The sequence below is a fragment of the Sus scrofa genome, chromosome 12, assembly GCF_000003025.6.
Source record: "Sus scrofa isolate TJ Tabasco breed Duroc chromosome 12, Sscrofa11.1, whole genome shotgun sequence".
NCBI lineage: Eukaryota > Metazoa > Chordata > Mammalia > Artiodactyla > Suidae > Sus > Sus scrofa.
In genome coordinates, this window is record NC_010454.4 from 44,108,724 (window position 1) to 44,126,080 (window position 17,357).

At 55.5% G+C, this 17,357-nt stretch overlaps 1 protein-coding gene and 1 long non-coding RNA gene across 19 annotated transcripts in view; one reads left to right on the forward strand and one right to left on the reverse strand.

The window, feature by feature from the left end:
- KSR1 (kinase suppressor of ras 1) overlaps positions 1-17,357 on the forward strand; it is a 208,612-nt gene that overhangs the window by 181,502 nt on the left and 9,753 nt on the right. For 10 of the 18 annotated variants that reach the window (XM_005669083.3, XM_013981183.2, XM_013981182.2 and 7 more), the window contains 9 exons: positions 76-244; positions 2,314-2,355; positions 4,813-4,867; positions 5,686-5,734; positions 6,826-7,205; positions 10,767-10,863; positions 13,982-14,115; positions 14,789-14,920; positions 16,277-16,412. In XM_005669083.3, coding sequence (XP_005669140.1) covers positions 76-244; positions 2,314-2,355; positions 4,813-4,867; positions 5,686-5,734; positions 6,826-7,205; positions 10,767-10,863; positions 13,982-14,115; positions 14,789-14,920; positions 16,277-16,412 — 1,194 coding nt within the window. The remainder of the gene's footprint in view (positions 1-75; positions 245-2,313; positions 2,356-4,812; positions 4,868-5,685; positions 5,735-6,825; positions 7,206-10,766; positions 10,864-13,981; positions 14,116-14,788; positions 14,921-16,276; positions 16,413-17,357) is intronic. The other 8 variants (XR_002337272.1, XM_021067472.1, XM_021067467.1 and 5 more) reach the window with 1 other exon arrangement.
- LOC106505476 lies at positions 3,472-5,361 on the reverse strand. Its single transcript, XR_001299934.2, has 2 exons — positions 4,525-5,361; positions 3,472-4,017 (listed from the first exon to the last, which is right to left on the reverse strand). It is a non-coding gene; the product is annotated as an uncharacterized LOC106505476 (long non-coding RNA).

Sequence of the window (17,357 nt, forward strand, 5' to 3'; positions counted from 1 at the left end):
TTTTTAGGTGGGGTGGGGTGGGGGAGGCAGGCGGGGCTGGGTGGCCCCTGCCACCCCATGTCTCTGGTCCTGCAGGAGCACCCTCCGGCCATGAACCACCTGGACTCCAGCAGCAACCCGTCCTCCACCACGTCCTCCACGCCCTCCTCGCCCGCGCCTTTCCCAACATCATCCAACCCATCCAGCGCCACCACGCCCCCCAACCCATCGCCTGGCCAGCGGGATGGCAGGTTCAACTTCCCAGGTACCACACTTCAGGGCCTTCTCGGGCCCTCAGGGATGGGGTCCCATGTCCCGTCTCAGCAAGCTCAAGGTCAAACACTGCAGCCACTGAGAGCATATGCTGGGAGCCAGGTGCTATGCCACGCTCAAGTACATGGCCGTATTTAAACTTGCTGTGATTGCACCCATTCTACAGATGGGGACACTGAGGTTTAGAGGGAGGAACTGGTTTGCCCCGAGCTGTACAGCATGTAAGTGGCAGAGCCGGGATCAAAGCCAAGTTTGTTGGATGTGGAGCCTGGGTTCTTTCTTGGTTTTTTTTAAGCTGCACTTGAGGCGTGCAGAAGTTCCCAGGCCAGGGACTGAACCCGAGCCAGGGCAGTGACAACGCCAGAACCTTAACCTGCTGCGCCACAAGGGAATTCCAAGCTTGTGTTCTTGACCTAAATACCCCCATGCTGCCCTTTCACGCATGGGGTGGCTTCTCCTGGGCGTTGTTGGCTCGCTCAGGGCTTCTAAGCTGCCAGCAAGCAGGGCAGGCCACGCAGGGAGCTGGGGCAGGCCCTGAAGGCCAGGGAGAGGGATCCAGGGCTCTCTGGCTTACCTGCTCTGTGATCTGGACAAGCAGCTTTAAAGGGAGCTTTGTTCCCTTTTTCATAAAACAAGAGACCAGGCGTGGCTGGAGTCCTTCCCATTGTGTGGATAAGCACAGGAGTCCACAGGGAATGGGGCTGTAGGAACACAGTCCCCGCTGCTCACCCGGATCTGTGGTGCCCACTTCCCCAAGAGGCAAAGTGGAGCCGACTCACCCACTTCGGACTGAGCCCTGGCCTTGGCCTCCAGGGGGCTCCTCACAGTTGGCCTTGGTCCTGGGTGCACTCCAGTGCAGCCGGGGGCGAGGGGGCGGCGGGGGCGGTTAGGCCAGCTTGGAGGCTCCAGGTTGCTCCTGGTCCAGCCAGACCCACTGCCAGCCTCAGCCGGAGGAGCCCAGGCTGCGCCCCACCTGTCACTGGCCCCTGGGGCTCCAGGCTGAGGAGGACAGAGGCACGGCTGGGGCCGCTCGAAGCCGGGGCAGCCTCTCCACGTCCATCTCACCAGAGCTCTGGGGACTTCTTTGGGGAGATGACGAGAGAATTTTAGCAATCTTTTTTTCTCTTTCTCCTGCCCCTTTGCCTTAACACGCACATGGCTGGACACCTGGTGACAGAACTGCAGCGTTCCCAGCACACCCTTCCTCTCCCCGTGACTGGGAGATGGCCTGTTTGATTAAGCTCCTCTCCCTTTTTGCTCTGTCATTGTTATGCTCTGAAACTGGGCCTTTTGCTGAACCTTATAGTTTGGGTTGTTCTGAAAGGCAGGGCCTGTTTGGAAAATAACAGCCACAGAAAAAGTCCTTTGTGTGATGGCAGCCAGTGCGTCTCAGCTTTCCCTGATGTCCCCGGGCTGGGCCCGCATTGTGCCCCTGCACAGAACCCTCACTCTCCAGATCTGCCCTCTCTCTGGTCATGGCAGCGCCTGGGGCTGGGCTGGTCTGGAGGTGAACGTGGGACGGGACCTCCTCCTACTGCCCAGCCACTCTGTGCTATGCGGGAGCATTTCCGTGGCTAACTCTGGGGAAAGGTTATTTTTTTCGGACGGTGACACTGAGTGGCTGAAGCCCCAGCACCTCCTGGTGTGAACCTGGGCCAGGAGATCTAAGCTTCCTCTGCACACAGCACTGTTAACTGTTTTCAGGAGGTTTGTTTTTTCCTCCCCATGGTGTTTGGCCCTCCTGGGCTCGTGCACAGTTCCCAGAGCAGAAGGGGACCTGGGAGGGAAAGAGCATTGGCCAGGGCTCTGCAGCAAGCTGACTCCCAAGACTGGGTCTCTGAACCCCAATCCTCCAGTCAAGTCCTTTTACTCCTGGCGCTCCCGCCAGCACCCGCCTCTCCCAGCTTTTTTCCTCCTTCCCACATGGATCACCCTGTCCTGGCCAGGCCCACCTGTCCCAGTCCCGTAACCAGCTCCTCTCCCCAAGCCCGTGCCTGTGTCCCGTCTAACCCCGCTGCATTTGCTGTTCTGTGTGTGACTTACCTCCTCTTCTGTTTCAAGCTGCCTACTTCATTCATCATAGACAGCAGTTTATCTTCCCAGGTGAGTCCTTTGCATGGTTCCACTAACTGCCTCTTGCCGTGACCCTCTCTGTCCCGCCGACCCAGACGCCCTCTCCCTGGGCACCTTGGAAGTACCGAAGTCTCACACCCACCTATTTTGAGAGCTAATTGTCTTTGGAGGCTGGGCAAGGGGACAGGCAGAGTGAGGCGCCTTGAGGCTGGCCCTTCACAGGGGCAGTGCCTTCTCGGGAGGGTCCTTGGCGTCCCTCCTCTCCTGTCTCTTGCACAGAGACTGCAGGCAGCTTGTCCAGGGTCACACAGCCAGGAGGTGGCAGAAACCCAGTTTGCAGAATAAGGGGAGAGGACCTTTTGTGGATGCCTTATGAGCATCTGACAAGATACCTCCTGTACATAATGGCGAGGAAACTCCTACCCTGTGGACACACCAGTTTTTTGGGAAGGTGTGCAGCCTACACTTACTCGGTAGGCCTCAGCTTCCAAGCCTGGCTGCACAGCGCCATCTGCTGGCCATTATTGGACATGCCTCCTTCGTGCAGAAAGTTCAAAGGAGAAAACTTTCAATAAAACAATTTCATGGATTCCCTTCCACAAAAATTGTTTTGCACACCTACTGTGTGCCAGCCTTTGCATGTGACCATATTCATGCCCTTAAGGAGTTTGTACACTTGGTACTTATTTCTCTAGCTGGAGGTGACATGCAATAGTGTAATCAATCTGCCACTTTGACTGTGACCATGTGAAGGTTCTGTGTGTTTTAGACTGTAGCTAATTTTTTTCCCTGAGTTAAATGAGCCTGTCTGGAAGTCGTCATATTTTGGTTATTCCAGGCTTTTCTATTCCCACCCCAGCTCCATTAGGGGAGTGACTGGGAGCCGCTGTTCGTTTTCACAAGCCCATGCCTGTGGTTTTGCAGGCTGTGCAGGCTGGCTGGGGTCAGGGCCAGAATCCTTGAGCTGCCCCTGTGGTTCTCCTCCAAGAGCCTCCCTGGTTACTACTCTAGGGCAATGCACAGAGGCGTACTCTTGAAAGCATTGAGAAAACATAGCCCTTCTTCCAGAAGGGTCTGTCCTGCTCTGAAGATATGTCCAGGGGGAGGGAAGGAAAATGTAGTTTTATTAAAGCAAACATGGACACATTTGGAGCAGAATGCAAAATATACTCTCTTTTTTTAAAAATTGTTTTGTTATAGTTGATTTACAATGTTATGTCAATTTCTGCTACACAGCAAAGTGAGTCAGCTGTAAAATATACTCTTAATGTTTAAGAAGTATGAAGCTTCAGAGACATTTTGCTTTACCCCAACTTGGGGTGCTATTTCTCCCCAACTGCATCCTCCTGACGTCCCCCCATCCCCCACACACGTGATTTTATTCTGTGGAAACATGTGAGCAGTGTTGGGTGGGCAGAACCATCAGGCCACCCTTGAGAGTCTGCAGACACAGCACAGCAAGGTCTGGAGGAGCCTCAGCAGAAGCCTCTGGGGGCTCGGATTCCCCCAGAAATCATGCACAGGATGTTGGGTGCATGTGTGCATTTCTCTGATAAGAAGGCCTACGGCCTCTATCAGGCTCTTGGAGTCTGTGACATCCCAGAGATGTTGAGAAAGCTTCAGGAGTAGCCTTGGAGGAAGCCCTGGAGGGAGGTGAGGGAGGTTTGCTGGCCGATGGGGAGGCTCTTTGTCCTAGAAGACAGGGAGGGGCCCGGATTAGCCTGAGCCACTAAAACACCTCCAGTCTTTTCCCTTTGGCTGGAAAAGGGAGCGAGGGCCCCCCCAGCCCTGAGGCTGCCAGCGTCCCCAGTGTGATCCGGAGGGACTAGAGAGAACAGAAAGAAGCCGGCAGCAGAAGCAGCCATGGGGCCTTTGGCCTGTATCACGTTGGCTCCTGGCTCAGGGGTCAGTCAGGCCGCCCCGTCCTGGGGCCCCTGGCGTGTGTACTCTGCATCCCTTCATCTCGTCCGAGAGCTGCTCCACCAGCCGCACCCACCCGGAAGCCAAGGGGTGGGGCTCCTGGCTCCCGCCGGAAGTTCCCCCCCAGCCACTGGGCCAGGCCCCAGGTGTCACTAACGAGCCACCTGCCGGTCTGACCTTTGCCCTCCGCTGGCGCGAGACTTTGCCTGGGTTGTCGACACCAGCTTCTGCCTTGGAGCCGAGGAGGAGGGTCTGGCTCACGGTTTGCTTCCCACTTACTTGTAGGGGGCAGTTGGGCCGCAGGCTGATGACAGTACCTGAGACGTCTTAGCCTCCTCTCCCGCCTGGAGTCCCTTCCCCGACAGAGCTATGTGGGCAAAATCAAGTGCCGGGGCGGCTGCGTGATGCGCTGTGGTCGGAAGTGGCCGGCGAGCACGGGTGCAGTGTGGGAGCGGCTGCCGGGGGCGCACCGTCTTCCCCGCCTGCGCTGGGTTTGTAAGCGCCGTGTCCTCAGGGACAATGGGATGGGGGGTCTCATGCCTCGTATCTGACTTCTGTTTCCTCCAGACATTTCGGCATTTCCACAGGCAGCCTCGCTCCCCGACGCGGCCGACAGTTCCCGGTAGGCATCCCCGGGCTTCTTCCTCCTTGGGGACTGGTTAAAGCTGGACCTACATCCCCAACAGCTCCCACCCTACCTTTGCATCTCTGGCCCTCCCTTTCCAGATGTCACCCGTCCCCAGTCAGCCAGAGGGAACACTCCTTGGGCTAATTGACCCTGTGGTCCTGTGAGCTCAGCTGGAAGGTTTTATTTGCCTCCTGTGGGCGCAGTCGGCATTGGGTGGGGCTGGCTGTGACACGGGAGCAGTCTTGTGGCCCAGGAGGGCTGGACAAAGGGCACTCGGCCTCTAGAAACCTAATAAAAAGAGCTCCTATGTATGGGGCAGTTTCTGTGTGTCAGGCCACTCTGAGCACTTGACTCACAAGTTTTGGTACAGTTCTCAGCCAGGTGTGAGGTGGGTGTCGTCCTCAAAGGACACACGAGGAAGCCAGCTCAGAGACGTTAAGAAATTGCATCAAGTCACACAGCTAGGGAGCAACAGGACTCGTTCTCACCTAGAGATCCAAGTCCTGGCCGTGCACTTGGAACCACATGCTGCTTGTCAGATTTGAGAGGGCCCCGGTGGTCTCCTCCCACCCCTCAGCCCCCACCACCCTCAGGTCGGTCTGGAGAAGGCCAAGGCTGGGCAAGGGAGAGGCGGTCTGGTCCTGGACCTCATATCTGCTGCCACAGCGTCCAGACTGCCCTTCCCACCGCCAAAGTCAGGATCCAGGCCTGGTGCCCCTTTCTCAGACTTCCCACGGGGCGTCCCCCTGCCCAGCTGGGAGCGGAGGGGCTGGGCCTCGGCGTCTCCTTGACAAACTCTGTCTTGCTCTTAGGCTTGAAGACCAGCCCAAAGCAGACATGTCAGGGGATCATGAAGTGGAGGTGAGTGGCGGCGACATGCAAGCTGTACACAGTGCTTCTCTCTCCTCTCCCCCTGCTCAGCATGCTGAGGGGCCCGGGGAACCTGACGTGGGCCGTCTCAGGTCAGCGCCCACCCGCTGCGGCAGGTGTGGGCCGTGTGCCTGGCAGGAAGAGCAATGCGGGACGCCGAGAAGCAAGCTACCTTCCGCTTCTCTGGTTTTTGAGGCTGAAGTAAGCTCTTCATGCCCCCGGGTCCCACCCCTGCCCAGAGGCCCGGGCCTGGCCCGGAAACTCTACTCTAGTCATTCTGGGGTGGGGCCAGGCCAGGACGTTATCAAAGGTCCCCAGGTGATTCAGATTGTGGGGAGGGCCAGGAGCGGCTGGTGACACCCTTGAACCAGTGTCACCTGAGCCCGGCCCCTTGCAGTGCAGTGACAAAGAATGTGGGCAGACTGATTATTCCTGCCCAGAGGAGCGCCAGAAACTCAGTGGTTAAGCAAAAGCCGGAAAGGATGAATGCGCTTCAGTTCTTGACGCCATGAGATGCTAATGCTCTTCCCCAGAGGTTACATGTCGAAGTTAGAGCTTCCCTTGGGTTCCCTCAGTGGGCTAAGGATCTGACTAGTATTCATGAGGACGTGAGTTCGATCCCCGGCCTCACTCAGTGGGTTAGGGATCCGGCGTTGCCGTGAGCTGTGGTATAGGTCGCAGATGTGGCTCAGATCCTGCGTTGTTGTGGCTGTGGTGTAGACTGGCAGCTGCAGCTCTGATTCGACCCCTAGTTGGGAACGTCCATATGCCGCGGGTGTGGCCCTAAAAAGACAAAAAAAAAAAAAAAAAAACGAAAAAAAACCATGCTGCTGTCACTCATAGGTGGTCTTGGAACATTAGTGGGAACAAGCGTGTCAGGGCCCAGGAGCTTTGCCCTGGGTTGTGGATTAGAACGTGGAGGGTGCATGGTGCTCAGTGGCCCGAGATCCACAGTAAAGCCGGTGGCCTCCTGAGCCCAGGGCTCTCTGCTCCGCGACCTGGTGGAGGCCTGGGGTGGCGGGGGCGGAGGTTGGCTGCTCCGGGCCTGCTGCCCCCTCTATTTCCTCCTCCTCTCCTTCCAGGCTGAGGAGCCTGAGGCCAGCAAGTCGGAGGCGGAAGACGACGAGGACGAGGTGGACGACTTGCCCAGCTCCCTCCGGCCCTGGCGGGGCCCCATCTCTCGCAAGGCCAGCCAGACCAGCGTGTACCTGCAGGAGTGGGACATCCCCTTCGAGCAGGTGGAGCTGGGTGAGCCCATCGGGCAGGGCCGCTGGGGCCGGGTGCATCGCGGCCGCTGGCACGGCGAGGTGGCCATCCGCCTGCTGGAGATGGACGGCCACAACCAGGACCACCTGAAGCTGTTCAAGAAGGAGGTGATGAATTACCGGCAGACGCGGCACGAGAACGTGGTGCTTTTCATGGGGGCCTGCATGAACCCGCCTCACCTGGCCATCATCACCAGGTAACCCCCCCACCCCCCCTCGCCACCTCCCCCCTCCCCCCGCCACCTCCCCCCTCCCCTTCCTTGGGGGCCTGTTATCTGTGCCGACACCCTGGAGGGCACTGGCGTTTCAATGTAGCGAGGTACACAGAAGAAAACCAAAAATGGGGCATCATTTCCCCATCGTATAACCTGTTTATGTTTAATTAATTCATTACTTAAATGAAACCTAAGGATAGAGAAAAGGAGTTCCCGTTGCGTTGTGGTGCAGTGGGATTTGGCGGTGTCTCTGCAGCGCCGAGACTCAGGTTTGATCCCCCACCCGGCACAGTGGGTTAAAGAATCCGGCTGTTGCCACAGCTGCATGGGTCGCTACAGCGGCTGGGATCTGATCCTTGACCCGGGAACTCCGTAGGCTGTGGGGTGGCCAAAAAAAGGAAAAAGGATAAAGAAACCTCAAATGTTCTGGAAAAGTGCAAAGTGAAAACCAGTCTCCTCCCACCTCAACTGGGTGCTTCTCCCCAAAGGTGGGTACTGTACACGGTTCCTTATCCTTCCTTCCACTAAAATAAAGAGGTTTGGGTGTTTCTGTCGTGGCGTAGTTCAAACAAACCCAACTAGTATCCATGAGGATGTGGGTCAGATCCCTGGCCTCTCGCAGTGGATCAGGGATCCAATGTTGCCATGAGCTGAGGTGTAGGTCGCAGACAAGGCTCGGACCCTGAGCTGTGGCTGTGGTGTAGGCTGGGGGTACAGCTCTGATTCGACCCCTAGCCTGGGAACCTCCATATGCTACAGGTGTGGCCCTCAAAAAGCAAAAATAATAAATGAATAAATAAAATAAAGGAGTTTGTAGATACTCATGTTTTTAAACCATCCTTCTATTTGTATTCGGAATGAGTTTATGTGTTTGTAAAAATACACACCCAAAGCCTGCTGGTTAGCTTGCTCTCCTCGTGTGAGCGCAGGTCTGAGGTCTCATCGTCTGTCCTCAGCGCCCACTTTGTCAAGCTCATTCCCAGTGTGACAGTGAATTCGGCTTCAGTGGCAGGGTGGTGGACCCCACAGGGTCCCTGTGGCTTCCAAGGAGTGAGAGCCCCTGGACCGCCAGCCCCAGCAAGAGCACAGGAGGAAGAGAGAGGCCCTCCTTGGCCAGGGAGCCCCTGCCCCAGCCTGATCCCCTGACACTCGGAGAATCTCCTGACCTCCAGTTTCCAGCCCAGAGCCCCTGAAGAAGGGGAGGAGCTTAGGGAGCCCTGCCTTCTCATGTACCATCAATCAAGTACGCTGTACCCAGCACCCCCCAAAGTAACTGCGTAGTGTTCCCATCATGCAGTTGAACCCCCCGATGTGCTGGAAAAGCTTAACAAGCAGCTCTCGGGTGGAGGGGAGGAAGCCCTTGTTCGTGGCATCTGTCCATCACTGCGGTAGATTTCAAGTTACCAATGTGGTGTCACTGAAAGTGGCATGGAATTGAGTGAAGTCCCGCAGCCGGGCCCTGATTCTCTCTGGGTTCCGATCACTGGTCCTCCCTTAGATTATTTGGTGCCGGACACTTTGTCATCATTGAACATCTGTTTCCGTATCTTGGTGGACTTTGGAGACTGCGTTTGGGGGGCTACATCGGAGTGTGTGTGTGTCCTGTCCGGAGGTTCCTTGTCCGTTTCTAGTCCGGAGAGTGCTCGCCCCTTTCCTCTCCCACCCCCAGTGAATGAGCGTCCGTTCTCCCTGAGCACCAGGAAGGTGACAAACTGAAACCTTTTGCCCGTGGCATTGAGACCGTTGTTGTCGGGTATTCCCTCCTAAGGTCAGGTAAAGCATTACGAGGTTAGTGAAGAATTTTTGGAATAGATGTGGAGGAGTCAAGAAAAAAACCTAAAAGTCGCTTTAATCCCGTCAGCCAAGAGAACCCTCATTAATATTCTGATGATATCCCTTATAGCTGGACCCCGTGCTTTGAAAGAAGCGTTTTCGCCTCAAACGATATTTATTTACTAGGTAAAAAATAATTTCCAGGGGGTTCCTATTGTGGCACAGCTGGTTAAGAACCACCTGACTAGAATTCATGAGGATGCAGGTTCCATCCCTGACCTCGCTTAGAGGGTTAAGGATCTGTTGTTGCCGCGAGCTGTGGTGTAGGTTGTAGACGTGGCTTGGATCTGGCGTGGCTGTGGCTGTGGTGTAGGCCAGTAGCTACAGCTCTGATTCAATCCCTAGCCTGGGAACTTCCATGTGCCACGGGTGCAGCCCTAAAAAAAAAAAAAAAACAATAATACTTTCTATCTTGCTTGTCTATCAGAGGCATAAGCCACCACCCACCAGCATGAGGTCACCAGGCCATCCACCACACCAAGGGGACAAAATTCCAGCCCAAAGCAGGAGTCTTGCTGTGGTGACACAGCTCAGCACCCCAGGGCCCAGCCTCAGCCTTGTCCACCCTCGGTCTCTCCATCTCCCTCTCATCCACTCAGTCCCAGGAGAGACCTGAGTCTACAGAAAGGGAATACGTATGACACGAGAATCAAAGCATATTAACTGAAAGTTCACATGTTTTCAAATATGCTGAGGCGACTGGAACCCAGATAAGGAACCACCAGCCAATATTCCAGACCCTGAGGGTCCAAGAATCTTATCTCCTTGGAGACGGTCCCTAAAAACTAGCCCTTTCCTCAGGTGGTTTAAGTCGGTTTCTCCCCGGAACAGGAATGAGGCAGCATTTTTTTTTTTTTTTTTTTTTTTTTTTTTTGTCTTTTGTCCTTATAGGACCGCACCCATGGCATATGGAGGATCCCAGGCTAGGGGTCAAATTGGAGTTGTAGCCACTGGCCTGCACCACAGCCACAGCAACACCAGATCTGAGCCGCGTCTGTGACCTACACCATAGCTCACAGCAACACTGGATCCTTAACCCACGGAGCGAGACCAGGGATTGAACCCACAACCTCATGGTTCCTAGTCAGATTCGTTTCCCCTGAGCCACGACAGGAACTCCGAGGCAGCATATTCTTTCTAGGTGCTTCCTCACCCTGGGTTTGAGGAGTCAGTGCAGGTGGAAACCCCAGAACATGAGCCCCTAACCTCATAATTGCTCTGATGCCCCAGACGGCCAGCCCCTCCCCCCTGCACACTCTGTACTGTAATAAAATCCTTGTGATCAGAAAACCACAGGAGCACGAGAATCAATACGGTGAGTCCCGGGGCCCAGGGCTGCCTGGGTATCGCCTGCAGAGGCCAGGTTCTTCCTCACCTGAGTCTGAGTGGGCGTGGTCCTGCCTCAGCAGCCCCCACCCCGAGGGGGGGCTGCTCTGAATTGCCAGGAGGATTGGTGAACTGAGCTTTCTGTTCTGGGGCGGGTAGCCCTGGGCCTCGGGGAACACGTGTCCTTGCCTGTCATGGCCAGGCCCCAGCAGGAACAGGTGCCAGGCTGGTGGAGAACGAGTGTTCTGGCGCCCACAGTCCAGGGGGTGGAGAGCGCTCCCGAGGAGGTGGGCACGGCCCTGCCCCTGCCCCTACCAGGCTCCACAGGGGCTGGAGCGGGCTGCACGGGCCCCTGCCCTCTGGCTGACGCGCCCCTCCTCACAGCTTCTGCAAGGGACGGACGTTGCACTCGTTTGTGAGGGACCCCAAGACGTCGCTGGACATCAACAAGACCAGACAGATCGCCCAGGAGATCATCAAGGTAAAGGGGTGGCTGGCTGGTCCCACAGCTCCCGGCCGTCCCCTGATTTGAGTGCCTGTGTCAGGGTGGTGGCAACGAGAGGGACCTCAAGGGGGGGGAACCCCACCTCCTTCCCTCTGTCCGTGTCTCATCCGATGGGTGCTGGACACCCTGGAGAAACGCAATAGATGGCCTGAGTTTGAATCTTGGTCATGCCAGCTGGGTGACTTTGGGCAAGTTGGTTAGCCTCTCTGAACCTTGGCTTCCTCCCCTGCAAGATGGGGGTGCTGGCGTCACCTCCCTCGTTGGACTGGTGCAAAAGTAAAATAGAATAATCCAGAGGGAGCACTAGGCCTTGGCCTGGTGCTTGATGAGAGTCAGTTAGAATTGATTAAGGTTTGGGGCAGAGGTTCTGCCTTAAATTTTCCAAATCCGAGCTTCATGAGATCAGGCCCTCAGGCTTAGCTCAAGCAGCAGCTTTTTTTTTTTTTTTTTTTTGCTTCCATCTCATTTGTTCCTTTATTTAGCAACAGACAGGCCCAGAGAAAAACTAGATTGATGCTGGCTAGGGCTTCCTCTTTCTTGGTTCTTCTTGTAGTTCGTGGTTCTCTTACCAGCTCCTACCAGGTTTTGGTCCCTTTCCTGCCTTCAGTCTTGCCTTCTTTTCTTTTTCTCTCCATCCCCGTTCCATCCCTTTTGTGTGTCTCTCTAGAAAGGAAAAGACAAATATCTCCATAACTTAGGAATACCCAGATTCCCACGTGACATTCCTGTGTGGCTAAACTAATGCATTCAACTAATGCATTCAGCCCTCAAACCGGAATATGGCACTTGCAGCCAGGCCTCAGTGCAGAGAAGCTGGGGGGAGCCGCAGTGTCAAAGCTATTTCGTGATGCTCCCAAACCTGCCAAGCCCTTTCCCCACCTCTTCCCTCCTCCCCCAAACAATTTTCTCTCCCCCAGGGCCCTGGAGGAGTCTGTCTGGCTCCTGAGAGGGGATATGCTAGGCTGAGTCAGGCTGAAGGAACCATCTGGAAGATTCCAGGGCAGAAGAGAAAAGTCACTCCAAGCTTTTGGCGCTATGGAGCCGGAAGCCGCCTCTCTGCTGGCTTATTTGACTTTCCCCCACCCTTCTTCTGGGAACTTCGAAGCTACTTCCTTTTGTAGTCATCTCTGATATTTTAAGTCTCAAAATACAATAACATGGGACTGACCTCTGGCTAGAGGATCTGGGGGCCACTCTGGAGACTTTGTGAAATTATGGGGAGGAAGGAGAGATTGTGTTCCAGATTCAGGCACTCTTTTTTTTTTTTTCCCCTCCTTTTTGGCCGCACCCAGGGCATGCAGAAATTCCAGAGCCAGGGATTGAACCTGCACCATAGCAGTGACCCCAGCCACAGCAGTGGCAACACTGGATCCTTAACCCCCTGCACCACCAGGAAACTCCCCCCAGAACTTTCTCTCTTGTCTCTTTAAGCTGCCCGTTTAAGGCCATGGTACATATTTAATGTAAACAAGCTTCAGAGGGAGTTCCTGTTGTGGCTCAGTGGTTAACGATTCCAACTGGGAACCATGAGGTTGCGGGTTCGATCCCTGGCCTTGCTCAGTGGGTTAAGGATCCGGCGTTGCCGTGAACTGTGGTGTAGGTCACAGACACAGCTCAGATGCCACGTTGCTACGGCTATGGCATAGGCCTGAGGCTATTGCTCCTATTGGACCCCTAGCCTGGGAACCTCCATATGCCACAGGAGTGGCCCTGGAAAAGACAAAAACAAAAACAAAAAACAAAAACCAAGGTTCAGAGAGGTACAGTCACTTGTCCTCAGTCACACAGCTGGTCCCTGTTCAACCAAAGATGAGGCCTTTGGTGCTCTCCGGTCACTGGGGAAGGCTTGCTTTGGTTTGGGACATGGGCAGATCATCAAGGAGGGGCCTTCTTACATGCAGGGTGGAGTTGGGGAAAGAGCAAGTCCTCTTTCCTGGAGCTGCCTGCTTCTGGGCAGGATGACAGCTCTTGGCAGACCCGAGGGAAGTGGCCGCAGCGGCCCCGCACCCTCCTGTCTCTTGCAGAACAGCAGCTGCCCTGGGTGGATTCTTCTCTGACGCGCTCCAGCTGCACACAGACCGAGCTCTGGCCGCGGCTGAGTTCTGCCTGTTTCTGCCTCCCAGCTCATCCTCTCTGTTTCCTAAATCTGGCTCGTTGTTTACCCCCCCATTCCTCACCCCCAGATACCTTTGAAGGCAGGGAGATTTCTCATGCGTGGAGAACCCTGGATTGGGAGGTGGCTTCACCCGTGCCTCTTTCTGACCTGGCAGGGACGCCCATTTCAGTCATGGCATCTTGTACCCTCCTCCCTGTCTCCTCCTCCTGGGCTTGGTGACAGAAGACGGCTTTGGCTTTGGATGAGCCAGGCCTGGGTCAGGTCCCCCACAGCCCATGCCCTGGCCAGTGTCCAGTCAAATAGCAATGGTTAGAAATCACCCACCCCCACCTCATCACTTGACCGATGAGGGGAACTGAGGCACAGAGGCTGAGTCCAAGGCCACACAGTGAATTAAAATCTGGGCTGGAGTTCAGTCTTAGGCCAGGACTTCTTCCACCACAGCACGGACGGGGGGCCGCCTGAACTCGGGGACCCCCCTCTGTGGGAATTCTCTATTCCCCACCCCCCGATCCCTCGCCCAGGCTGAGGGGAGAGGCCAGCTGTGCACAGCCCCAAAGAGACCCCAGATCGCTCGGGTCTTTTATGATTTAACATGGAGGGCGTCATCACGGCGTATACACTCCCTGACGCCCCAGCTCCCCACCCTTCACCCTTCCACACCTCATCCAAGGAGTAGGTGGGTGCTGGGCAGGAGCACAGACTGGTTGGACCAGGTCTCGGTGATGCTGCCTTTCTTTTTTTTTTTTTTTAATTAAGGTACAGTTGATTTGCAATGCTGTGCCAATCTCTGCTGTATCAGCGCTGCTGCCTGACTGCTATGTGGCCTGGGGCGAGTGACTTCCCCTCTCTGAGGCTTGGTTTCCTGCTCTGTAAAGTGGAGGCAGTTACACTGCATAGGGCCCAGCCCGGGGTGGAAGCTACGCCGTCGCCCTTCATCTTCCCCGCACCCCTGACATGAGGCTCGCTGTCTTGCAGGGAATGGGCTATCTTCACGCCAAGGGCATCGTGCACAAAGATCTCAAGTCCAAGAACGTCTTCTACGACAATGGCAAAGTGGTCATCACAGACTTCGGGCTGTTTGGGATCTCCGGCATCGTCCGAGAGGGACGGTCAGTTGCCCTTGTGGATGGACAAGCGATGAGGTGGGCGGTACAGGTGGCCTGAGGTCCAGCTGAGGTCCCGGCGCTCTTGCTGAAGAGCAGCCCTCGCTGGAGGAAAGGCTGGGTCTGCTATGCTCCTGCGCTTGTGGTTCTGGTCCAGAATCAGGTTTGGGTGACATGGTGGTCCCTTGTCATGCTGAATTCCCAGGCTAACCCCCATGGAGTCCGGGTCCCCTCACGCGCAATTTCCCTGGATGCTCACCAACATGGGCAGGGACCAGGGCTCATGTCCCCGTTATGAGGAAGAGCCTCATGCTCCATTTCCGTAAAAGTCGAAATGGGACTGTGGAAAAGGGCTCCTCCCCAGGCATCTGGTCTCCTGCGGGCAGAGAGCCAGTCCTAGGCCAGGTTGTGGGACCCACAGGCAAATCTGAGATGCACTCGACTCCCCCAGGGTAGGGAACCAGGCTCCCTCAAGTGCAGCTCCCTGCCCATGCCTGTTCTTAGCCTAGAAAAACCTGGTCATCACTCCACCGTAATGTCCCCCGAAGCCCAGGGACCTTGCCAAGTGCATCTCTGGACCGAGGGTGGGCGGTGTGCCATCTGGGGCAGGTGTGTGCCCTGCGGGCCTCTTCGCTGCCAACTGAAGGCCATGTCCCTGCCCTGGCTTCTTGGCCATCAGGCGTGAGAACCAGCTGAAGCTGTCACATGACTGGCTGTGCTACCTGGCCCCCGAGATCGTGCGGGAAATGACCCCCGGGAAGGACGAGGACCAGCTGCCATTCTCCAAAGCTGCTGACGTCTACGCATTTGGGTGAGGAAGCCCCTGGCGTCCCTCCTCCTGGGAATCTGAGGCCAAGTGTGGCCGAAAGAGAGGGTCCCACTGGCCACTGGAGGCAGGAGAGGTGTGCATGGACACTCAATGTCTGGCTCATCGGCTTGGGCCAGTGACCACATCCTTGACCTTCTGTTGCCCTTCCTGTAAAATAGGCAGGAGAAAGCACCTCCCTCATAGAGTTGACTCATGAGGATTAAGTTAGGTAATTGTATAAAATGCTTAACTCCAGGGAGTTCCCATTGTGGCTCAGTGGGTTAAGAACCTGACCAGTATCCATGAGGATGCAGGTTCGATCTCTGGCCTCGCTCAGTGGGTTAAGGATCTGGCATTGCCACGAGCTGCAGTGTAGGTCATAGACACAGCTTGGATCTGGTTTGGCTGTGGCTGTGGTGTAGACTGACAGCTGCAGCTCCAATTGGACCCCTAGTCAGGGAACTTCCATATGCTGCAGGCAGCCCTAAAAAGACAAAAAATAAAATAGAATAAAAATAAAATGCTTAACTCTGGGTGTCATTCTCACTGTTGGCCCTTGAGGGCGCTCACCAGAGCTAACCAAGAACGGAACCTCTGGGAGAAGAGGGAGTCCTGCGGGCTATGCACCACAGAGAGCGGGGGTGCTGACCAGGTAGAAAGGTAGAAACAGAGAAACATAACGTGAGCCAGGTATGTCAAGTTCTCTCAGCCACGTTAAAAGGGAAAAGAAACCGGTGCCATCAGCTTCCATGATATTTTAACTCAGCGAAGCCAAAAGATGATCATTTCACCATATAATCAAAGTAAGAAATTAAGGAGATATTTTACCCCACAGAGCTTTCAAAATCTGGTGTGTGTGTTACACCTTCAGCACCCCTCGGCTCCCCTCCCCTCGTCTCAGCGCTTCAGTGGCCCCACGTGACCCCCATGCTGGACAGTGTGGGTCTGAGAAAGGCGAGGGGACTTGGAGGGTCTGATGAGGTCCTCACCCTGAAATCTCTCGGGGTCTCCTTTCCTCGGGGTGGTTTCTTCCTGCCCTGAGCTTTAACCATCATTTTCGGAGCACCTGCGTGTGCCAGACCCAGGGCTGGGCATTCTTGTCACTCCTCAGACCACCTTGGCCGTGGGCCTCAGGAGGTTAAACGGTTGCACCAGGACATCTGATCAGAGCTGGTGCTGCCTCAGACGTCCCACTATGATGGGAGTGAGGGGCCCGGGAGGGGGTCGTGACATTCCTTCCATGGAAGGCGGCAGAGGATCCTGGGTCCTCCAGCTGGGCTCCTCACAGCAGGAGCCCCTGGGTGTGAGTGGGGGCCAGGCCATCCGGAGCTCACGCCACCCGATGGACGGTCCCCACAGGACTGTGTGGTATGAGCTGCAAGCCAGAGACTGGCCTTTGAAGAACCAAGCTGCAGAGGCCCTGATCTGGCAGATTGGGAGCGGAGAGGGCATGAAGCGAGTCCTGGCCTCCGTCAGCCTAGGGAAGGAAGTCACGGTGAGTAGCCACTTGCTCTGAGCGAGAAGCAGGGCTGGAGGGTGGGCCCGGGCATGGGCCCTGGCTGCCCTCCCTCCACTCACCTGGGAAGTGGGGCCCAGACATCAGGCAGGCCTCTTTGCTGCTGCCTGGAAGACCTCTGTCCTTTACCACCCACTCCTAACCTTTGAAAAGTAAAAGACAGGGAGTTCCCGATGTGGCTCAGCAGGTTAAGAACCCAACTAGTGTCCATGAGGATGGGGATTCGATCCCTGGACCCACTCAGTGGGTTAAGGATCCAGTGTTGCCGCAAGCTGTGGTGTTGGTCAGGGATGTGGCTCGGTTTCAACCCCTAGCCCCAGAACTTCCACGAGCCACAGGTGCGGCCCTAAAAAAACCAAAAAATAAAAAAGACAGGAAGGAAATTTTTTAAAATGGTTTTGATTGAATTACAAGATAAGATAATAAAGCCTGTAGGTTACTTAGAAGAAAGAAGACAATAACACGTTTCACTGCACAGAGTACAAACTGTGGGGTTATTGTATCAGATCTTTCTCCTTGATGTTTTTCTCGACTCTTTGAGAACGAATCAAGGTTTCCTCAGCAAATTTGTTCTCAAAATACCAAATCATAGTGCAGTTGCTGCCCTCTCATGACTGAATACCGTTAATGGCTTCTCTGCATTATATTCTGTAAGTTCCCTTGTCTGGCGCAGTGATGCCTGAGGGAGCCAGGATGGGGATGGGGTGGGGTGAGCAGTGTTTTCAGGGCGGTCAGGGACAGCCAGGCATCCATGAGTCAGGGAGGCTTGGATCAGGCAGGTGCCAGCCAGGATGTAGATAACCCACTCCAGTGGGTACCCAGGCAGCCCGCATAACAATGGAACTGTCTAGGGGGCCCACCCGGCACTTGTCCAGGTGAAGCACCAGGTAAGCTGTGGGTTTCCTGGCAGCGCCACCATCTGCC